General features: G+C 41.7%; 1 protein-coding gene across 1 annotated transcript in view; it reads right to left on the bottom strand.

Annotated features, from left to right (window-relative positions):
- Positions 1-25,002, bottom strand: part of CUBN (cubilin) — a 266,365-nt gene that overhangs the window by 143,110 nt on the left and 98,253 nt on the right. Inside the window, exons 29-31 of the mRNA XM_061178156.1 lie at positions 11,943-12,124; positions 7,058-7,232; positions 5,458-5,627 (exon numbers count right to left, since the gene is read on the bottom strand). Coding sequence (XP_061034139.1) covers positions 5,458-5,627; positions 7,058-7,232; positions 11,943-12,124 — 527 coding nt within the window. The remainder of the gene's footprint in view (positions 1-5,457; positions 5,628-7,057; positions 7,233-11,942; positions 12,125-25,002) is intronic.

The raw sequence follows: 25,002 nt of genomic DNA, 5'->3' as shown, positions 1-25,002 counted from the left end.
CTGAATGTCTGCAAAATGAATGACTGGCTTTGTATGAACTTAAACTGCAGAGATATTTTGTAAGATACTGGATTTTCGGGGGCATTTCGCATCCAGTGTCCATCTAGCTATAAAGATAGATGGCTGGTGCCTCAATGCCTGCCTTCATGAACCCCTGGACAGCGAACTGTAAATTGGAGCCAAGCTCCCAGCCTCGCCAGTGCATTGCCTGCCTGTTTCTAAACCTCTGCAGACCTCCATCCCCATAATTGGGTCCACTCGGCAACTGTACACAGCAGATCTCTACCCCAACTTATCCGAACAGTCCTTTTTCACATTTCTTTATCTTTTAGTAAAGGTGAGTTACAAATTGTACAAACAAAAATGACTTAGCTTGTATATGGTTTATGCAACTTTCAATATAAATACATTTGCAAATCAGAAAAGAAACCTTATGGTTGGCCATGGGTTCAAATTTCTCATTCTGAAAATATGAAATTTATAAAACCAATCTGGCCCTTCCTCAGGTCTCTGCCCTGATAACATGACTTCATCATTTACTCCATTGAGCTCTTACACTCAGCTGCTCTTTTGTCACCAGCACCCTGCCCTCCCGGCATGCTTAAGCTTCTTCACCACTAAAACAAATAATAATAACAACTTTCCTTTGATCCTGACTTACCACAGGTGATGGCCCTTTATCCCTCTATACCATTCACTTTCCTAATTCTGGGGAAAAGCTGAGAAGCTCCTGTATCTCCTAACCCATCGTGATCTGGAGTCTTCCAGTACTACCCACACCAGTCCTGCTTCTTACAAGGTCATCAAAGACTGAATCTGGTGGCTTCATTTCAGCCTCATCTGCTGGATTTGACACCTTTGCCCACCCACTCTTAAAACTGACTTCACTGTTGGTTTCTATGCTACCATTCTCTTCTGCTTCTCCACCCATCTCCTTGAGTACCCTTCAGTCTCCTTGTCCTTTGATTCTCCATCTTCCCCCTAAATGGTGATTTAGGGCCAAGAGTTTACTTGGCCCTTTTCTCTTTACAAAATACTCGTATACAGGATTCCATCTACTTCTGTGGTTTTAACAACCATCCAAGTATACAGAAATTATCCTCAAGTGGATATGTCCAGTTCAGACCCCATCCTGAGCACTGAACCCATTTGCTGAACTCTATAAGGGACGCAGTGTAGACCTTCAAACTCAAGTTTCCAAATCAAACTGAGTAGTCTATCCCTTTAGTACTCTCTTAGCCAATGGCATTATTATTTACCCATTCTTCAAGCAAATCGTCTTAACCCCTGCATCTCTATCACCCCTCCCCCCTGACCCTCCACGGTGTAATTAGCCTCTAGGTTTCAGTGGCTACACCAACATGAGCTTGCCGGTACTTCCTTTCTCTCCACTCCCAAGGCCACTCCCCAAGGTTTTTCCATAGCTCTCCAATCAGCCTTTATACCATCCTTCTCTTTCTCTGCCGACCCTAGCCTCACACGGCTGCCTGTTATTATTATAAAACACAGTTTTGAGTACATTACAGAAAACGTTCATCAACTCCCCGCACTGGCTATAGGATAATTTCAAATTCTTCACAGAGCACAAAAGAGTTTGTCCAGTTCGGATGTTCTCTATAGACCCTGGGTCTCCACACGCTCCCCAGCACAGAGCTACAGCCCAAATGTCTGTGCACGCTCGCGCTTCTGTGCACAATCTACCCTGTTCTCTCCCCGGAGCTTCCTCCCCTGGCTTCTGTGCCACATGTCCACTAGTGAAATTCTGCCGCGTAAATGTCATCTTTGGTGTGAAACCTTCTCTGGCTTCCAGGCCCAAATGAATCACTCCTGTTTCCTCGTGATCATTATTACAGTTTATTGAGTCCTGGGTCCACGAAATGCTTGGTGCTGTGCTAGCAGAAAGGTTCATAAACAGGGTCTTCTTTTACCGAAGACCTGGAGGCCCAGGATCCTAAGCTGGTTGTTCCTCCTAGTATTCCACAGCACCGCCTCCACCACTGCCCCTGGCACATGCCTCTCTGGGGATGCCCACCATCAGCGTCATGGCGACTAGGGCTGGCATGAACGGAGGGCTTTCTGTGTGACAAGCAGATCACCGACATGACCTCCAGTATCCCAACAACAAATCTGACACAGATACTCTTACTGTCCCCGTTTCACAATTAAGGAAACCAAAGCTGAAAGATTAGCTTTCTCCCAGGCGACTCAACTAGAAAATGGCAAAATTCAGGCTCAGCCCCAGGGCCACCCGACCACAGAGCTGGATTTCTTAACCACAGCACCGTGGTGACCCACACCGCGGGTGCAGTTTGCTTTTTATAGCCACGTGCTGCCCAAGGGCTTAGCAGCACCTGCTTCTGACACTCGCATCTCCCCGCAGGCGGGGCTGCCCCAGCTACTCCATATGGGATCCCCTGATCCTGACAACGTGTTTGGACTATTACATTTTGTATTTTACCATATCTGCCAGACTGGACTCCTCCCAGCACCTGTATGTGGGTTTATTTTCTTATCTCCATGCCTAATGACCAGACTACATTTGAGGATTTACTTCCTCCTGTCTGTTTCCTCTGGCTACAGTTTGTGAAGTCAAGCCCAGCTGTGTGCTGAGATATGGCACTGGTTACTAGAAAACCCAGTCTGTGTATTATATCTCATGCAGGTGGAAAATCCTACGCATGACCACAGGAGGGAAAAAATGCAGCCATGCTGGGTGTGCCTTTGACCTAGGCTTTGTTTTGTTCACACACCTTTGCATGTTGAATCTTATGGATTAGGGACTTTACCAAAGAGAAGAAACTGTACCTGGAACCATACAGACTGGGAGAAAGTGATGGAGAATTGCCCACCAGAGACAAAACTGTAAGGCAGACAAGCTGTCTCTGGCCCATTCGACCTTCTCTTGAAGGCACCTCTACCGCTTCAATGCTTTATTTCACCTTCATGTTTAAAGGTTATTTAGGAGAGTACAGAGTTCCTGGTTGATAGTTATTTTCTTCCTTCAAATTTAAGATACCAACTCTTGTCTTTTCTCCTTCCGGTTATCACTGTTGAAAAGTCAGCATTCAGTCTGCCACTTCCTAAAAGATAATCTGTTCACCCGCTCACCTACTCTCCTGGATGATTGTTACATCTTTTTCTTTATCTTTTAGATACAGACTAAAATCTTTAAGTTTTCTCAGATAAGTATGTCTTTCTCCTTATCCTGCTTGGCTGTATACAGGGTCCCTTGGGATTCTTGTTTTTGTAAATTGATGTCTCTCATCAGTTTTGGAAAAGCCTTAGTCATCAGCTCTTCAAATATTGTTCCTGCTCCATTTCTAAATGTATGTAAATGTATGTTACATCTTTTATATGTGTCCTATATTTGTCTTAACCTCTCTTCTGTATTTTTCATCCTTTTGCTTTGTTTTGTTTTGTTTTCTTGGATAGATTCTTCTGATATCTTCCAATTCACTTGTTCTCTCATCTCTGTCTAATTTGCCTAATATACAAAAAACAAACAAGCAAAACACCCCAAACCCTTCCACTGAGATATTAATTTCAGCTTCTGTGTTTATCCACTTTAAATTTTTCAGTTTTTTTAAAAAAGTATTTGCAATGTCACTTTTTATGATTTGCAGTCCTTGCTGAAAGTTTTAATTTTGACTTTTATCTCCATAAGCTTAGTAACCATAGTTGTTTACTAACCTGTGCCTGGTAATTTTAGCACCTGGCCTATCAGTGTTTATTTCCATTGTCTGTTATTCATGTTATAACTCATTTATGTTGCATTGTCTCCTCCTATATATAAATATCTTTGATAGTGTGCTTGCTGTTGCATATGAAAATTATTGGTAGAAATGAGGTCTGGGATGATTTCATCTCCCTTTGAAGAAGAGTTTAAATTGCTTTGGCCAGATGTCCAAGGCCTAGATGCATTAGCAATGCAAGGTTCCTCTCATTATTCCATGGCTTGAGATTTAGGGAGGCCACTCAGATGAATCGATGCTTGGATGCGGTCTTCCTGAAAGCTGTTACTTTCATTTTACCTAGGATTCAGGAGAGTTTACCAGGACCCACACCCTACTCAGGTCCTGGACTCAAACTTTGCTCCTCTTTGCCCTGAAAGGCTCTGAGAAGTGCCACTAACTCCTTCTGGATCAGCAAATGCCCCACGGGCAAAAGCAATCCCAAGTACCAAGCTCACATCTCTCTTGGATATTAACTCAGAAATTTCACACTACCTTGTGAGTTCCTTGTTGCATTTAGGAAAATGTTGTAAAATATTATCCAAAGTTTCAAAATTGTCTTTGTCAGGAGAGTTACCATTATGGAAAGTGGATGTCCTACACCTTAAGTTTGGTGTAGGACATAATGCTTTGCCAATTTAGACTCTGAAGATTCATGTTAAAAGGTTAATACATAACCATAAATCAAATGAACTTTTAAGTAGATTAATGATTTAATCTTGTAAAATAATACTTGAAATCATACTGTTAGCCTGGACTACTTTGAAAATTATGAAACAACTTTTGAATTTTCCTGAGTTAAATTTGAAAGCTAGCCAGTTGGAATTTGTATAAGAAACGGTCAGGAAACTAAAACAGAAAGATCCATTAGCCAAGAGGATCTGGTTTATATTTGAATGAAATATCTCTAAATACAAATGAAAGATGGAAAACCTTGTGTTAAAATAAAATCAGGTAACCAAAAAAATTAAATTAAAGACAAAAAGAAAATTTCAAAATACAACCTCATTCACCCTTACATTAAACATATAGTTTCAGATGAAAATGTATTAAACCTGTTGGTAGTGATGGAAACTTTTTGTCATTGAACCAACTAACTATATTGAACCAACTATATCCCTTTTCCTCCACCCCCAGTCTCCGCATCTAGTCTGTCCTATCAGACACTGATTTGTTCAAGTAGCAGATCAAGATATCCTGATCTCAAGAAAAGTAGAACCCTGTGAGAACCCCCAGAGAGTTAATAATAATTGATTTAAAGTGGTTATGATAAATCCATTATCATAATCCACTAAACTTTCCTAATCTCTCTTGCAGCCACTTCTGGCCAATGATCTGTAAGGGGGCTTCTGTAAAAATTTTGCTTTCTTGATTAAAAAAAAATACAAAATAGAAACAACTAACACTATTCCTTCTCATCTTCTTCAGATCTGAACTTAGGATGTTCCAAACTGCTGCAGCCATTTTTGGACCATGAGGTAACAACCACAAAATGAAAAGCCAATTCACTAAGAATGGTAGAGCAGAGACTGAGTTGCTAAACAAACCTCCTGGTTTATATTTAGGTAAAAAATAAATGTCCCTATATTTTAAGTTGCTAATAGTTGAGTTTCCCATGATTTGACATAGAAAACATTCATGACTAACACATTCACTAAACATGCTTTATGGCAATGTTTTGACCCAGGTTTGCCTGGAGACAATGCTTGAGATTTGTGTCACTTACCATAATACAAGAGTCCTGAGGTTCAAGGTCAAAGTCAGTGAAGTTCAAGAGAACACGGTGATGTTTTTCCACCTGAATGACCCATGCACAGTCTGTGCTGCTCCTATAAGGACTGGGGTAATTTGGAGAATGAATCTCTCCACTGGGAGCTTGGAAAATGCCACCACAACCTGTAGATGGGAGACCCAATTCAATAATGAGAGGAATCCCTGATGCACAAAACTTTACACCATTACCCGGGAGCACAGAACGATATGCTACTTTGTTTGACCACCATTTTTATGTAGTCTGTGCTAAACATCCTGAAGAACTGAATGTTCACCATTAATTCATGCATCCCAACAAAATGAAGAAGTATGCCTAAGAAAAGACTTCAAATACTTTAAATACTGATGCCAAAGGTTATTTTAAAAATACTGAAAAATAATGCAAATAAAATCATATTTTTACAAAGCCATGAAATGCCTCTTCATTGTTCTCTAAAAATATAACATACTGTAAGAATAACACATCTCCTTCTAAGAATTTTGATAATTCAGTAGTGTACGCTTTTATAAATTATTTAACATCTGTCTTTTAAAATTTAATATTCTGGACCTTGTACAGTCATTCAGTTTTTTTAATTCCTATGATGTAATCAAATATCTATCAATGTCTAACTCTATGACCCAGCATTTCTTGGGTTTATGATAATATAAACTAATAATGGGAAAATTCAGTATTATTTTCTGATAATTGAGAATCATTTTTGGGTAATCTAAACACCATGTAAATATAATTTTCATTAAATTCATGCACCATTAACTTTAGGAAAGCTCTAATATACTTACTATATCACCTCTGGCCTACAGAAGTGGAGCCATAAGGCAGCCTGGAGTCATGTCTTCGCTTTGGCATTTTGTAGCTGTGTGACTTTGGACAGGCCACTAACTATCCTAAGCTTCCATTTCTTCATCAGTAAGATGAGGACAAGAAATAAACTTCCCTCAGAGGGTGGTTGTGAGGATTAAATGAGAGAGTCTTTGTAGAATAGTTAAAAAAATGCCTGACATACAGTAAGCGTTCAATAAACGTTGCTATTATTAGTAGATGTATAGATTAACATCTGCTAAAAGATTTTGTGCATTAATACTTTATTTTTAAAACTCTGCAACAGGTAATTTATTTAGACAGCCTAAGATCTTGGGCAGAAAGTCACTATATAACAAAAGGTAATAAGTCCTTGAAATTCACAAATTTAACACTTGCAGTTTTGGTATTTGCCAAGCATCCAAATGCGCAGCATAAAGTAATTTACCACTTTGTTGATGCCCAAATTGAGGCTGGTGAACAGGCAGAAGTCCCTTGGAGAGAAAGCGAGTCTAACCAGCCACCCTGCTTCTGCTTTCAGCATGGATGTGCACACTTGCATGGGCTGGTTTTCACATACGAGGTGACTCTTTGGAAGTTAAACTCTCTTTCTCAGGGAAGCATATGTGCCATTAGAGAAGTCACAGAGCTGTGACGGAGGATGTAGCCGTCACATCGCTCTCTAAACACTTCATGAAATTTAACGAGGGCTCAGCTTAAGTATTTTGAGACAGCTCCTTGGTTCACCCACCTCCAGGGACCGCTCTCCATGAGATATTGAAGCCTCTCCCATTTATGGACCAGTCAGTCTTGAATCGGATTGCCAGCTCATTTCCAGTGCTGGAGACCTGCATGGGATTCTCAGACGATCTTTGCACACACAGCTGGGCTATCCTGGGAGAGTGGAAATCAGGGCCTCCATAGATCTATGATGGGAAGGAGAAAAAAAGAACTTGAGAGAGATATTTAAGCAATTACAAGCCTTCCGCTGATTCCCCTTTAGCACCAGCGTTTGGATCCTATTATCAGCAGAGATTGAAATCTCAGCCTCCCCACGTGGGGACACACTGTAAACTTGAGCTGGATTTTCCAAGGCACTCCCTCTGCCCTCGTAACACACAAGTTCAACCGCCCATGAAATGCCTGCTTGTTCCCTCAGCCAGAGCTGCAGAGCTGAACTGAGTGGATTATCCCAGACTCTCCCCTAGCTCCCCTTCCCCTCTTCCAAGTCCACACAGGATCCCCTGCTTTCTTTGGCAGAGGCATGTGGCAGATAATCTGGTATCAAGTCTGATTTTCTAACTCTTCTGGGCGCATAGGAATAGCCTTAGCATAAAGCTATTTTGTTTGTTCACTGAAGGCTATTGATCACTGCTACATTTTTAGGATTTTCCACTTTGCAGCCCGAATGCTTTACAAGATCAGGCATTTAATATGATATTTCTGCCCCTTCAGAGGGAGTGAAAACGTAACCTCCATCAGTGTGTTCTGCGGTACCCTCAGGGAGGGAGTCCTACAGGCCCCTCTGTACCTTCTCCTAGCGCAGACGCTCACAGGAGCAAGATGGAGAGCATTCAGCTTCTGCTGGGGAATCGCCCTGGACTCTGCCCCGCCAGGTCCACCCCACTTGTCCCGAGGTCTCCTAGGCTCCTCCAGTTTGCAGCTATTGGGCTGGATGCAATACCCCGGCGACGCACTCCTCGTGGCAACTGTCTCCTGGATCTCACGTCCAGCATCTTGCAGGAGGTCTGGCCCGGCCCATGGGGGCCTCCAGGAGGGCCTCCAGGAGGCCTCACACACAGGTTTCTCAAGGGCCCCTTGGACAACCCGTGTGCGGGGGTGTGGGGGGAAGATAAGGATCCCACAGAAGGTGTAGACCCCCGACCTTCAATCCTGCCACACTTGCGTTAGTGCAAGAACCACCAGTTTTGCTGACAGTTCTCAGGCACGCTGGCATCTGTGCCCTTCCCCCTCCCGGCTGGAACCGGACCCGGGAAAGGTGGCCCAGTGGGTGCATGGGTGCGTGTGGTGCCCTGCCCACCCCGACTTGCGCCGCTCTCCCACCCGAACATCTCCCCACCCTGAGGCCCCGCGCCCCTGCCCCCCTCCCCCCTCCCCCCCACCCCCACCCTCCCCCTCCCCACCCCCCAGGGCGGCTGCTGACTGATGTGGGCATCACTCAAGTGTCCTCGGGGAGGGAGAGCGAGAACAGGCAGCCTACTTTCGGCGAAGAGTGTGTGATTTGAATCCATAATGATTTCTTTGTCTGATTAATTCCCCCCAGCCATGCGGGAAAGGCCGAAATGAATGAAACCACTGTTCCAGGAGCGCCCAGCGCAAGGGCTGTAATTGCAAAGGAATGAAGCGAGCCAACCGCTTGGTGCTGATTTTCACTAGGAGGAGCTCTGTTTGTGTGGCCCCCCAAGTCCCATCAGAGGCAGGACTAGAGGCAGAGCCCTGTGTGGCCCTTCCCACGTACACATATGCAAATGGCACAAACCACACTGCTTCTGGTTTAGCACCCTTGAGATTCCCCTGCCCCGGCGGAGCTCTGAGCCCGAAACGCACAGCCTGGGCTCCCGATCGTCCACCCCACGAGCAGCACATATTTGGAGAGAACAAGCGTTTAGTTCTAACAAAGGAAACTTGCACGTCAGCAAAATATTCTGGTTTCCCTGCTCAGGCTCCCCTTGAGATCGCAAACAAAACGGGTATGAGCCGGCCGGGCCTAGAAGCCTCCAGAAGAGTAAACACTGCCGCTTTTGACATTCTTTGCTTTCCCTCTTACTGAGCCGGGTTCACAAAGACAGCGGGGGAGAGACCAGCGGAGGCTAACGGCCCGCAATTGTCTGGGTTCACTGCGCTGAGGAGTGGCTTTCCTTTCCTGCTCTGTGCTGTTCAGGCTCCTTTCTCAGATACTGAAGTGAAATCAGCCAGTGTTTCTCTAACTGAAACAATACAATGGTACTTTCCGCTTCCACAAATTAAAACCAATAGTTAGCACATGACTCTTCAAAGGAGGAAAAAGATGGAAAGAATTTCAGGGTGTGCTTCGTTGGATTACAGCATATGACTCAACTCTGTGGGAAAAAGAATTGGTCTGATGATCAGAGATTAAAAAATGTGTTTTTAGCCAACGCTCAGGATATAGAACATTTCAAAGCCTATGGTTTTAATCTGTTTTGAACAGTTCTTTCTGCTCTGTTAGCTCCATTTACTGCTACAATCAAGTCAGCATTCCAGGGTTATGAGTAACCAAGAGGCTGTTGCTTAATGCAACTGGCCGCTCTCCGGACACTGCTTTTTGAGAGAAAAATAGATGGGCTCTTGGTTAGATCAGGTGAAACTCAGGTAAACCGGATACCTGGAGACAGTGAGGCCCTACTGGGCTCCGAACAGGACGGGCTGATGAACAGGACGGGGCAGATGGGTGGAGAAAGTCAGCGATGTTTCCAGGCCACACTCCCACCTGGGGTAAAATACTGTGAAACCTGTTGCTAACATGTTATCAGCGTCCATGTGATAAGGGATGGAAAAAAATCATTTTATTGTCATTAACCCAAATTGATGACAGCACCTTCTTGAGTATTTGCAGAGACGTCAAACAAGGTTTGGAGGGAAAAAGTCAGGGGGTTCACTCACTTCAGCCTTAAGAAAAAAACTTGCCCAAATATTTAAGGGCTTCAAAATATTCCCTCAAACCCTGGCTGGATGGGCCACGGGAGCCCACCTTGTCCTGATACAAATAAGCCCCAAGCAGACCGCAGCCTCTTCTCACGGTCCTTTCTGTGCAGGACCCTGTTTGAACGCTGCTGCCCGGAGGCCTTGTGCTGTCCCTCTGTCCCCAAGGCTGCTCGCAGGGAACAGGCCTGCCCTCTGCTCTCTCACGTAATGGGTGGGACAAAACCAAAGCACAATGAACCCATTTACATGTTGCCAAGTAGGCAACAATCACAGGAGCTTTGCAATATGAAATTGAAGGGTGAGGAACGTGTCACGTCACCGTGGAACACTCGGCTGCCAGCCCTTTGTACGGGTTAAGGGTTTTCATGCGGCTGAGAAATCTGGCCCGCGGGAGGGAGCATCTTGACATTCCCCACGTGAGCGTCACTCCTGCTTCACAGTCTGAGCTGAGCGTGAGTTTCGTGAATTTCAGGGGCCACCCTATTCTCTCCTCGGAAGAAACTGGTCCTCTTCTGAGCTGGAGTTACGCCTGGGCAGCCGGACTTACGTGAAGACAGGGTTTGGGTTGAACCCAAGGGCTCACCGGCTCTGTCTCCAGTCCCACTTACTGCAGCATCGTCCTTCTTTGCAGAGACTCGAGCTGCTAAATGTGACTCCTAGTGACGCTGCGTCTACTCAGTGAGGACGTGATTTGAGAACCCCAGTTCTTTTCAAGGAGACAACTTGGTTTGTAATTAAATAAGGTTTTTAAGTTTTGAAGTTTCCTATACAGTCCTGCCAACAAGCCCCTCCTTTCAGTACCTTGCACACTGCCCACATCTGTCCTTCTACACTGGCTGACGTGGCGTGTGCAGCGGGGACGGATTCAGTTCTCAGCTTTTCCACTCACTATCCTTATGGTTGTGGAAAAACCCAGCAATCTTTCTGAGCCTCCGTTTTGACAACAGTGAAATGGGGAGCAGTAAAATCCCCCTCTTACCTCACAGGATTAGTTAACATTCAAATGGGAAAATGGATGTTGAAATCCCTTTGCAAATCACCATAAGTGTACAGTATCACTGCACAACAACTGGAGATGTGACGCTTTCATTTATCCCACAAATGTATGTCAAGTGTTTACTATTTGCCAAGTGCTCTATGGCTCTGCGGGTATAGCAGCGAAACAAAACAAAACAGAACAAAAACAGACAAACACCCAGCCTTCGTGGAGTTTAAGTTCTACTAGATACAGAACCTTGTCATGAGGCAGTCCCTACCGCTGAGGCGATAGGAGTTTCAGGTGTACTTGGAAATCATCTAATGACTAGATTCCTGCAACAAACAGCTGATTGTAACCAATTCTCAAGGGCCATCTCAATTATCCGAGATAAAGCCACTGCAGCAGTGTTGGAAAAGCTGCGGGCACTTCCTCAGCTCCCTGCCCTGTCCCACCCCGAGCACCCACGTCTGCTTTACACTCTGCCGCCCACTGCCTTTCCCAAGGGAGCTTTCTCAGGCTGCAAGTGTGGGGCACTGACGATCCCAGGTTCCATCAGTGGGGACAGGAGCTGGGGGACCAATGCCTTGTGTCCTCAGAGGGATGATTCTGAGGAGCAGACCTCCTAGGACCTCGGGGGTTGCAGCAGGATTAAGCCCACGTCGCCCACAGGGGCTCCCTTCCTTGGCTCTCTCTCTTCAGCCTCCCCCCATGGTTGCCTCCCTTCTGCCGCCTGGTACCACCTCCTAATTACACGACCTGCCACCCAGCCATTCAGGCACTGCTTTTAGGGAAACCCAGACTGAGATATGAACCCCATTTGTCTGCAAGCATCATTCACCAAGGGCTGATACTCATCGAAACGTCTAAGAATAGAACACTGCTGGCCCCTGGAAAGAATTCAGGGTTTTCTGCAGAGTGATTTCCAGTTCTACCCCAAATCCAATAACGTGCGGAAAACTATCTAAATTCCTACCTCCAGGACATCGAAGTTGCAGCTTGCGTGATACTCCACATCAAAGTCATGGATGGTGAGCTGAACACAGCTCCCAGGGGCTGTGCGGATATACCAGATACACTCCTTGTTGGCGGGGTACCTGTTAGGGTAGCCGGGGCTACTGAAGGAGCCCGTGTCCCCAGACAACTCTCCGCCACAACCTGTGAAAAGAGCACGGCTCAGTCAGTTCAAAGAGGGCATCGGCCACTGGGAAAAAGTCAAAAATCCAGCTACGCAAAACATAACTCAAAATGCACGATGCCTAGTTTAGGAGAGAAATTATAAAGTCATAATAAAGTTATAATGAGCAGTTATAAAACAATGAGAAAAAACCATGGCTACAGCTTATTAAATTCACTCTTTTTAAAAAATTGATTATATCATTTGGTGCGATAATTCTCAGCTCTTATTCTCACCACATCAAACCTTTGGTAATATTTTCAAAACGTCAACCTAATTTTTAGATCTTCTTCATCATATATAGGTAAGAATTTCCTGGTAGGAGGTACAATAGACTGTATGAGCAGTCAACACCAGGTCGTTTGGCCTTCAGTTTCCCTGTATCTAATGCACTATTTCTAAGTCCTTTCAGACCTAAGATGTGGAATTCTAAGTGCTAAAAATCCTTACCTTTGTATGAGAGACTGTAGGAAATTTAAAAATATATATATATGATATGTCTACAAAAAGCCTTCACAGAGATGTTTATAGCAGGCTTATTCTTAATTGCTAGAACTTGAAAGCAACCAAGATGTCCTTCAGTAGCTGAATTAGATAAATAAACTGTGCTCCATCCAGACATGGGATATTATTCAACACTAACAACAAATGGACTATCAAGCCACAAAAAGACACGGAGGAAATATATATGCATATTAAGACGTGAAAGAGGGACTTCCCTGGTGGCGCAGTGGATAAGAATCTGCCTGCCAATGCAGGGGACGCAGGTTCCATCCCTGGTCCAGGAAAATCCCACATGGTGCGGAGCAACTAAGCCTGTGCGCCACAACTATTGAGCCTGCGCTCTAGAGCCTGTGAGCCACAACTACTGAGCCCGCGAGCCACAACTATTGAAGCCCGCGTGCCTAGAGCCCGTGCTCCGCAACAAGAGAAGCCACCTCAATGAGAAGCCCGTGCACCGCAACAAAGAGTAGCCCCCGCTCACCGCAACTAGAGAAAGCCCGCGTGCAGCAACGAAGACCCAGTGCAGCCAAAAATAAATAAAATTAAATCTAAAAAAAAGAAAAAAAGTGAAAGAAACCAGTCTGGAAAAGCTACATACTGTATCATTCTGACTGTATGACATTCTGGAAAAGGCAAAACTATGGAGACAGTAAAACAACCAGTGGTTGCCGGGGGCTGGAGGGGAAGGAGAGATGAATGGGTAGAGTGCTTTTTTTGAAGATTTTTAGGGTGGTAAAACTACTCTGTATGATACCGTTAGGGTGGACACATGTCATAAATTTGTCGAAACCCACAGAATGTACAACATCAGGAGTGAACCCTAATGTAAGCTGTGGACTTTGTCAATATAGAGTCATCAATTGTAACAAATGCCCCATTCTGGTGGAGGAGGCTGATAATGGTGGACTCTTGTTAATGGGTGGGGACCGGGCACCATGGGAGCTCCACCTCCCACTCAGTTTTGCTGTGAACCTAAAACTCTTCTAAAAAATAAAGTGAATGATAAATAAAAACAGCAACAAAAATGATATAGGTCCTGGCCCTGGCCAACGTATACCTAAAAACCAACCAACCAAACAAAAAACTGACGTATTAAACCCAAGCATGGAAAAAGAGTCTAGCATATGTTTTATGAATGTATACATCATGCCTTAGAAAGTAATTAAGGCAAATCATTATAACAAATAATCAAATGCTACAACACGTGGTACACAGTAAAACACTGCCACTGCTTACTGAGCGCACAGACGCCCTTTACAGATAGTTCCTATTTTAACGCTCATGAGAACCACACGGGGCAAATATCATTATTATCTGCATTTCTCAAATGAGCAAATCAATGCAGACATAGGTCAAGTGCTTTGTCCATGGTACCTAAGTCGTGAGCGGTGGAGCCACCCATGCACAGAATCTCCCATTATCAACCAATCCGCGCAATCCAGCAATGCGGGGTTCTTAATGACTACACTCCACAGACTCACATAGTTGGTAAGAATTCAGAGACTGCAGAATGGAAAGCGAGAGAAAAATTTATGGAAGAAGTAAAACTTGAGGAAGGCTCAAATTTTAAAGACAAAATTAGAAAAAAATAAAGATAAAATTAGAAAAAAAGATAAATTTTTTTCTAAAAATTCTAAATATTTTTCTTTTGTTTTCCAAAAGCAATTTTTGGTGATTAAAAAAAATTGCTTGCTCTGTTAACATATATCCCTTTTCTATTTTCCAGAATATTCTTAATCAGTTGGTAAATTCTTCCAAGCACCTTCCCTTACTGAGCGTCAAGGTTTTTCATGTTTTAAAAATGACAGTGCCTCCTCACTCTATTGTGAATGTACGTGCATTTTCACATTAAGACACTAAAGCTGAGGTCATGTCTACTACACACCGTTGCAAATTTATTTGTCTGTACAGGGAGTTAGAAAAAAGTGTTATAAAAGTTCAAAAGAAAGAGTCTTCATACAGAATCTCCACTTAACTGAAAAGAGCTGAGAATTCCAAGAAGAATCCTGATTGTGTAAAGAAATCGGATTCCAGCTCAACACGCTACCATCTTCTTGAATGGCCAGTTTCCTGCTTCCACTTGAAAAACCTCTGTGTTTTCAGACTTTAAATTTGTTGCACAGGACAGTATCTTTCCTATCAAGTTTCTGCTTTTATTTCTGGTTAAAGTCCTGCAAAAAAGCTATTTAAAATTAGACGTGTTGACATTGTTTGCAGCCTGTGGTGAATGTTAAAAAAACATAAGTGCGTGAAGATTCAAAAATATTTTTCCTACTACAACCATCCATGGAAAATATTCCTGAAGCCAAAATCAGCACAGATTGTATATGTGCTCAGCACCACTGCACAACCCCAGGGGGCACCAGTCACAGTGTATTCCATCAAACGATGTTCCCTGGAGTTGCGCAACACAGCGGCCCATGGAAATCATCTCTTACTAAAATACGTTATAGGTAAGCAAAGCCAGTCTGTTACCCCCATTTTTTTCAACCTACATTTTCAGCTCCTATGGTTCTTGGTACCAGTTGTATCAAATAAGCAAGCCAATGAAAAAAAAACCCTTGGCAGAAAATAACTTTGTGGTCACATAATATAAAAGAGAACAAGGAAATGGAAGCTTGGATACCTCACCTGCATTTTTATTTAGATTCAGCTCATCAGATAATCTAATTCTTTTTTTTAAACCATAGTCGATTCATCTAAAAGTCTGTATAATATTTTTCCATTGTCTTTTCCAATTGTTTTAGGTTTCCTTGAAAATTCCTTTGCAAATAGCAGGATACTAGTACCCTTAACTGAGTTGCTGTAAGCTGGAATGATAATATCAGATTCTTGGCAGTCAACGATGCTTTGAAAAATTACAGTACTTTTTTATTTACCCACTTACAGCTCTGGAGACCCACAGTATACTTTTCCCTAAGGTTTAAAATAAACATAAACCAGGTTTATAAAAAAACAAAGCACAATTTTATTTTTAGGTATGCCATGCTCTTTTCTCATGAATAGCACTTATGTGTGTGTCTCCTAAAGAGAAATTCCAATATTATTAAAAATGATACCATACTGGGGAAAAATACTGTGTGTTTGTGAGGAGGAGACAAAGAAACTGTTGGAGCTTGAAGACTCTTGGCAGCTTTCTTTTTCTCCTTCATAATCTCACTACCTCTGAAGTTTAATTTACCAAAAGGTAACAACTTTGATTTAACAGTTCACATCAAACGCAAAATAGAACAAATTAATTCAGTGGTATTTTATGGTTAAAACTATAAAGTACTGAAATATAAAGTTAATTCTGATAATTATGGTAGAAATTTGACTCCCTCTTTGTATTTCTAAATTTTGAAAGACATAAAATAACTTTCCAATTCCCATTCATCCATCCATCCATTCAATCAATATTTATTGAGCATATGCCATAGTACAAGCAGTGCTAAAGAAGCCAGGTATATTTAATGCCCCTTGGGAAAAAAAAAATCCCTCTGTAGACATAAAAAAAGTGCTATTACCACATGCCCTCCCGCAAATCATTAAATTCTTTTTGCTTCTCCTTCAGTTTGCAAAGAGTAATTTCAATAAGTTTTGATTTGAAAAAAAATAGTGAATTCTATTTTATCTTTCACGTGCTAACTGATGGTAAGTTATAAATAAAAATAAATAAATCATCATGTTGAGTTGCCAAAAGATATTTTAGAATTTGCTAGTTTCAATAGTACAGTGTTGGCATAATTCTCTTTTGACACTAATTTCATTCCACAGATGAGAGACTTTTATCAGCATTTAGCCAGTTATGCTTCACTCTCTTGGGTATCATTTCTTTTTCCTAGATTTGGAAATTCTTTAATAAATGTGTACTTGGTATCAAGCAAAAAAAAAATTTACGTCAAAATATATCTTTAAAAAACTGAAAAAATGGGGGGAAGTGTAAGCTGGAACGAAGTGAGAGAGTGGCATGGACATATATACACTACTAAATGTAAAATAGATAGCTAGCGGGAAGCAGCCGCATAGCACAGGGAGATCAGCTCCGTGCTTTGTGACCACCTAGAGGGGTGGGATAAGGAGGGTGGGAGGGAGACGCAAGAGGGAGGAGATATGGGGATATATGTATAGGTATAGCTGATTCACTTTGTTATAAAGCAGAAACTAACACACCATTGTAAAGCAATTATACTCCAATAAAGATGTTAAAAAAAACCCAAAAACTGAAAAAATGAATGATGTCTATTTTTTCTATGCTCTCCTTAAGGGACAAGGGAAAACATATTCATAACAAAATCGAGAACATTTCTATTAACCAAAAAAAATGAAATATGTAATGATTTATTTGATAATTTGTTTCATAAATTCAAGCTATCTTTAGGTTAACAGTGAAACATTAGAATATGAATTTGGAATTCGATAATTATAGATAAAAATGAACAATAATAAATTCACACCAACAGTTGAGTTTTTTAAATTATACATGAAAAACAAAAACTATAATTCACAGTAAATAGTAGAGTTTTTTAAAGAGTATACAATGTGAATCTTTTGAATTGTATTTATACATCATTTTCCACTTAATTAGCTGTGAAAAAGAAACTGGTTACAATACAGGAAATGTGACTTGGAACCTATATCAACACATACTGTCCCACTGCCAGTTAAAGGAAATAGCAAGACAGTCCAAAAACTCCTATTGTGTTTAATTCTAAAGGAAAGAAAACATGTTCCAAACGCTGAAATGAATCAAAAGCAAAATAATTTAATTCTGCCTCATCAACAATATCTTGTTTATATTGAATAGCAAAGCTGTTCATTTTCTTTGATTTACTATTTCTGCACCTTGTGTGGTAGAGACAAGTTTTGGTTTTGTTTTATTTTTAATAAAGAGTGTGGAATTCAGGGACTTCCCTGGTGGTGCAGTGGTTAAGAACCCACGTGCCAATGCAGGGGACACGGGTTTGAGCCCTGGTCCGGCGAGATCCCACATGCCGCGGCGCAACTAAGCCCATGCGCCACAGTTATCGAACCTGAGCTCTAGAGCCCGCGAGCCACAACTACTGAAGCCCGTGTGCCACAACTACTGAAGCCCATGCTCCTCATCAAAGAGAAGCCACCGCAATGAGAAGCCCGCGCACCACCATGAAGAGTAGCCCCCGCTCGCTGCAACTAGAGAAAGCCCACACGCAGCAACGAAGACCCAGTGCAGCCAAAAATAAATAAATAAATTTATAAATTTATAAATGAATAAATTTATTATAAATTTATAATAAATAAATAAATTTATTTTGTGGAATTCAAAAATCTACTTATTTGGTAAAAGCTGCTTTACCTATGGAGCTGTCCCCAGTGTTGCTGATGTCTAATACTAAAAGCCTTTCCACATAAACAAACATCCTAATTTTACTTTCCTATTAAATTTAAGCTTACTTGGGGCCAGGAAAGAGAAAAACTGTTTGTTTGCTGCACTGTCTCCCTTGGTGTGAGATTCAGGACTTGATGGACTCTTGTTAAAATACACTTTCTCCTGGGTGAGTCACAGAAGAAAATCTCTTTCGAAATCCAACCAGCTACTTTGGAGATGGAAACAACAAGGCTTCCGGAAAATCTCAGGTGCCTACATTTTATTTAGAGTAGAAATAATGGTATAGACACACCTGCAAATATTAAAACAAATGAAACTGCGCGGAAAACACAGTTTAGCGGGCTGTGCAATAAGTTAAAAAAATCATGTCATTGTCAGTCATGTCTGTGACCTTGGATGAGTGACCAGGGGGTCACAGGAAGGGTAGAAAAGGGAGGACAGACAAGGCTGGAGATGAAAGAAGTTGTATCGACCAATAGCCAACGGGAAATGACATAGGAGGTGATGGGTAGACTCCCAAGATCCTCGTCATCATCGCATTACCTGTCTGGTTGAATGAATAATCAAAGGTAGGAAAATAGAGAAGTTTTCTATAACTGGGCTTCAGTCATCTAAAACAGAGGACAATGATTTGGGAAAGCATTTCAGAGGTCTACACGGAGAAAATAATTAAATGATGAAAATACTAACCAAGGAGTAGAATGGAGTGATGAATAAAGAGCTCTGAGGGATACATATTCAGAAGAAATAGAGAGAGATAGGGGCTCTTTGCACCAACTGGTAAGAAAAGATTTTCATGGAGGAGACATGATTCCAGAGTTGCAAAACTTTTGGAAATATACTAACGTACCAAGTAAAGCATAGGCCATGGCATAAGACAAAACATTCCAGCCCTGGCTATGCTACTCTTTGAATAACTGATTTAACCTTTCTAATCCTCAATGTCTTCATCTGTAACAGTGTTAGTACTTAACCTCATAGGGCTGTGATATAGATTAAATGAAAAGTCCGAAGTAAGGTTTTTAGCTAAGTGTCTTGCATATGACAATCACTCCATATATACTGTGTATTACAACTGAACAGGAGTTTATCCAGATCTGGGATGAGACGAGAGAAAGACCTGGAGCTGGAAGAGGAATTACCACACCAGCTAAAGAGCCATCATGAATACCCGATAAGACATAAGAAATCAATTGTTCATGAAGATACAATAAAGATAGTTTATATCTGTATGGTAGTGCACAGTTTTTCAATGTGCTTCTGATGAGCACGTTATCTTATTTGAAATTCATAACAACTCTACGAGGTAGGCAAGAGTGATCATATCAGGCCCATTTTAGAGATGGGCAGAGTGAGGCTCAAGAAGGCTGCTGGGCTTGTAACTCACATAGTGAACGGCGGATCTGGGGCCAACCTCCCCCCGCCAACCCCTCCTGCCCCCAAGCCCCTACTCGCAGCTCTGCCTTCTCTCCGCTAGGCCTCGTTGGGCATTTCAGCCCTAAGGCCCTGGAACGGCAGTGTTGAACACCGCCCTCATTACCGTTCTGTCCATCTACTGAGGAGAAAAGTCACCATAGCAACCAGAAAAAAATAAAGCAAAATTCTTTTTCATTTAATTTGAGACAGATCTGACAAATCTAATATGCTAACATCGTCAGATATCAGCTGAACTGGAATAAAATAATGTCCTGAAGAGAATCATATGTTTTTCAGTTTTAATTAGTTAATCTTTATAAAACTTTTAGTACTGGTGACTGATAATGTTTGATTCTATTTTCCTCCAAACTCCCAGCCATCAACTGAAAGGAAGCGCTTACGTTATCAGCAGGAAGCACATTGATCTACGGAACTCATAACAAGAAAGAGTTAAAAGTTGTTGCTAAACCTGCTTACTTGTGAAGATAACTTAAATCTTTTCCATATATAAGCAAATAAATAAAATAAAATTCAAAAATTCAAAAAAACAATAAATTAAATTAAATTAAATTAAAAAAAGAATTTTGCTAACACTGGTTTTTTTTGGGGGGTTTTTTTGTTTGATCTAAAACAAGCAACGAGTTATAAAAATTCCAGAACAACAACAACAACAAAAAGCATAGTCTATGTATGTTCTATCCTCAAGGTTTGGAGTGGCTGCTGATTTTTTGTTTTGTTTTTTGTTTTTAATAAAAGCAAATTATCAATGAATCGGCTAGATGGAATTAGAGGCCCAAAGTTTTAAAAGCACATTCTGTGTTTCCTGCAATTACAGTTGCTCAAACCTCTTTACACTTGGCATTTTCCTGAAACTATGGTCCATAAACCAACAGCACCGGGAGGGCCTGCCCGCTTGGAAGTGACTGGACCAAAGCCCCCTCAGGCTGGAGGAAAAGGAGCAGAGAACGGACCCAAGCAGGACATCCTCACATCCTTATCCTCTAATTTCGCAGGGAAATGTCTGAGAAATCAGGGTAAATGTTAAAAAGAAGCTGAAAAGCCAAAGTAGAGTAAAAGAATAAATTTTAAATAATAAATGATGATGCTCACATGCTTCATCAAAATGAATGATTTATATTTTAATAGTTTTTCTATAATGTAAAAATAAAAACCTTCTCTTCTGCAAGACCTTGAGAGGAGACTCACTGGTCTGTCCAATTCCCCTCTGACATGCAAAAGGGCAGCAGGCGAAGGGGGCAGGGTCCCAAGGAGGAGTTACCAGTAAGGACTCTTTTCACAGGAGTCAGGCATGGGGTGGCTATAATGAGAAACGGTAACTAGGAGCTCAGAATTTGGGGAAGTCCAACCCAAAACAAGGTTCAACTATTTCCTGCAGTACACAGGCCTCACTTCTTTTTTTTTTTTTAAATGGAATATAGTTGATTTACCATGTTGTGTTAGTTTCAGGTGTGCAGCAAAGTGATTTAGTTATAGATATATTTTATTTTATTTATTTTTTTTTCAGATTCTTCTCCCTTATAAGTCATTACTAAGTATCGAGTAGAGTTCCCTGTGCTATATAGTAGGTCCTTGTTGGTTACCTATTTTGTATATAGTGGTGTGTATATGTTAATCCCAAACTCCTCATTTATCCCTCTCCACCCCCTTTCCCCTTATGGTAACCATAAGTTTGTTTTCTATGTCTGTGGGTCTATTTCTGTTTTGTATATAAGTTCATTTGTATCATTTTTTTTCAGATTCCACATATAAGCAATATCATATGATATTTGTCTTTGTCTGGCTTACTTCACTTAGTATGATAATCTCTAGGTCCATCCATGTTGCTGAAAATGGCATTATTTCATTCTTTTTTATGGCTGAGTAGTATCCCATCGCATATATGTACCACATCTTCTTTATCCGTTCATCTGTTGGTGGACATTTAGCTTGCTTCCATGTCTTGGCTATTGTAAATAGTGTTGCTATGAACATAGGGGTGCGTGTATTTTTTCAAATAATGGTTTTCTCTGAATATATGCCCAGGAGTTGGATTGCCTGATTTACCTATGAGACATGCAAATAATGTAATTAAAGCAATTTTGAACAGAAACTTTTAGGTGAGGCTGGAATGGAGGTGGAGACAGATACGAGCTCCTTTAAAGGACAAAGTTGTCTAATGGTGACCATGGCACATATAAGAACCGCAAAAAGTCAGCAATTCCTGGTTTGGTTTTACCAGTTAATCCCCCAACAGTCTAAAAGAGCGTGGCGCAGTCCCGAGGTATAGGAGAAAGGCAAGTGATAGGTATCCATCCTAAGAGAGAAGACTAAAATCAGGTCAACACTCCTCTCTGAAGACAAAGCCATGAGTGGGGCCCCCAAATTCACCTGATCTTAAGGATTTGCAGATTAATTTTCTGGGGGATTTTGTGGGTTAGACTGATTCTGTGAGGACAGAGAGGGCACCAGCTGGAGCAATCACGAGATGAAATCAGAGAAGAAAACCAGGTAACATAAAGGCCAAGCAATGGGAAATTCTCCAGAGGAAAAAGAAAGAAGAAAGAAGACAAAGCAGGTGACTCCAGGAGAGGGGAAAGTTGTCAAAGCTGCAGAACCTCCTATATTGGGTTGAATAGTGTCCCCCAGAAATCATGTCCACCTGGAACCTGTGAACGTGACCTTATTTGGAAATAGGATCTTTGCAGATGTTATGAAGTTAAGATGAGGTCATACTGGATTAGAGGGGGGCTGAAATTCAATATAATTGATGCCCTTCTAAGAAGTGAGAGATTTGAGCATAGACACACAAAAGGAAGAGGGCCATATGAAGACTGAGACAGAGACTGAAGTTACACACGGACAAACCAAGGAAGCCAAGGATGGCTAGCAACCAACAGAAGCTAGAAGTGGTAAGGAAGGATTCTTCTCTAGAGCCTTCGAAGGGATGGCCCTGCTGATACCTTGATTTTCGACTTTGAGACTCCAGAACTGCGAAAAAATAAATTTCACAGTTGTTTTAAACTACCCAGTTGTGGTATTTTGTTACAGTAGCCCTAGGAAGTGAGGCTGAGGGTCCTCTCCTGGGTTATAGACCTCACATGGCAGAAGGGGTGAGGGGTCCCTCTGGGGCTTCCTTTATAAGGACACTAATCCCAACCATGAGGGCTTCACACTCATGACCTAATCACCTCCCAAATGCCCCATTCCTAATACTATCACTTTAGGGGTTAGGTTTCAACACACGAATTTTGAGGGGACATAAACGCTCATACTCAGCACAAAGTCTATAGTTGAGAAAACTACAGACAAACTTAAGCTCGGTATCACGTTAGGAGAAGCCAACTCAAGAGTTTAGAGTGAGGGTTCAGAAAGTTTCATCTTCCATAAGGATTTCATCCCAGACCCAGACTTTGTGATAATCATTTTGTCTAAATGTATTCCATACAGCAATGGATACGGAGTAGAGTTATCTACTTTCAATGGTAGGGACAAAAAAAAAAAAAAAAAAAGTGAAAGAATAAGGTCATAACATGCAGTTAATGACTTGGAAAATAGATATAAGGATACAAGGAGCTCAAAAATCAATGCCATCCATAGTTACAAAATGACTTTTAAATTACCATGTAAGATGTCACATTAATATTCAAAATTAATATTTTCATAGCCATCGGACTCTCTGAGATGTTCTGAATCTGAATATTGAAGTGTTTCACCTTAGTATACCATTAAAAAGACATGAACCCAATGTACCCATATTTTAGGACTCTTCACATAATATAAATTTTAATTTCCTTTATATGAAAGTTTAAAAATCTCTCCTTTTGACCCAAACAAGTAGTTGATCTTGTCATCTTTTCATTTTGATTAACTATATCCTTTTTCATCTAATCTACTCATTCCAACCAAGTTGAAAAATGGTTTCCCAGTAGAAATTCTTTGCTTACAATTCAGGAGAAATCAATCAATCATTCTCTCTCTCTTATACATTTTTGTAATTATTGAAGATTTCTGAACAAAATATATAAAAACATCTTCCAAGGAAATGAAATGAGACCAAGGCAGCTGGACTAATTTCCCCTAAAATAAGTAGTCATGCGTAAGACTACCAAGAGCTGCTTCATGAAATCCCCCAAACAGGCAAAGACAGAGGAAACAAGTTCTCTTTATGTGATTTCCAAGGTTCAACACTTGTACTAAGTATTCATTCAAATCCGGCTTTGTTTCTATTTATTTAATTTATTTTTTTGGTCACGCTGCACAGCTTGCGGGATCTTAGTTCCCCGACCAGGGATCGAACCCGGGTCCTTGGCAATTAAAGGGCCTAGTTCTAACCACTGGACTGCCAGGGAAGTCCCTCTTTCCATTTAATTATTTTGGTACACAGTGCGTTTGCAGGGAGAGAAGCTTACTGCCTCCCCACAGGGCTCTGCGTCACTCGCCCTCGCCCACCCCCATTCCTTCTCTCACCTCCCCCAACCCCCAGCCTTTCTTCCACAGCAAGGTTGCCCCTGATGGACCAATGGACAAGTGAGGGCAGCACCATGCCAATGGTCGTGGTGTCCTCTGACCCTCCAAGCTCTGTCCAAGCCTGAGCCATGAGATGATGTTCTGTGATGACAACAGGAAGGGTGCTGGTCCCTCACAGGACACATGCCTCGGACGTCCAGTCAGCCCACGTGCCCTCTGACTGGGGTCCTGAATTAACCAAACCCTCAAGCGCTCCACCCTCGTCCAACCAATCTATTACAGGGTAGCTATCCTTCGCTTTAATAGCACTTCTCTTGTAAGCTCTTTTGCATAACTAAGCCATGGTAACAGATCAGATGATCTCTGTGGTCTATCTCAGCTCAAAGTGTACGATTACAGCAACCATATGTAGCCACTCCAGAGAAAGAACACTTTACGAATGAGGAATAAAGCAGATACTGTGTTGAAGGACAGACAAGCAAACTCAGCTATTTTGAACTAGTTGTTGGCTAAGTACTGCGCTTCACCCCCGTCATTGCTACGGAAGAAGGAGCTGGGCAATTCAGTGGAGAGACCTCGGAACGGGAACATTATTTACTTGGGAAAGACAGCACACGTTCTTTCAAAAACAGCCATTATCTTCAGTGGTAATTTAGCTGCAAAATTACCTGCTATAAGCTCTGACCGTCTGTGCGTTGCAATATCATCTCATCTTTTTTGCAATGAAAAATTGTGGGGAAGAATCATTTGCTTGTAGGCAGAGTGCAGCTGTGTAAACACTTGGGAGTTCGACACCACACACTTGGTTGTGTGTCCTCGTTCCCTCTTTGAGTTTGGGGAAGTTACTTGACTTCTCTAAGACTCTTCCCTCAGTTTTATTATCCATAATATGTGGATGCTGATGCTGATTTCAGAGGATTATTAGGAGAAGACGAGATCGTATTTTTAAAATGCTAGCCAAAAGGCCCAGCACATGGTAGAAAGATAACACCAACTTTTCAAAAATTATAATATCAACATTTTAAATAATTACTTGGTCCAGTAATAATAAATGAGGTGTCAATTAAGTCAGTGCACCAAGCATTTAAATCATATTTTCGTTCGCTCTTAACATGGTAACGTGGT

The sequence above is a fragment of the Eubalaena glacialis genome, chromosome 2 (genome assembly GCF_028564815.1).
Source record: "Eubalaena glacialis isolate mEubGla1 chromosome 2, mEubGla1.1.hap2.+ XY, whole genome shotgun sequence".
Lineage (NCBI taxonomy): Eukaryota > Metazoa > Chordata > Mammalia > Artiodactyla > Balaenidae > Eubalaena > Eubalaena glacialis.
Note: the sequence above shows the minus strand (reverse complement) of the source record. Positions and strands in the feature narration are given on the sequence as shown.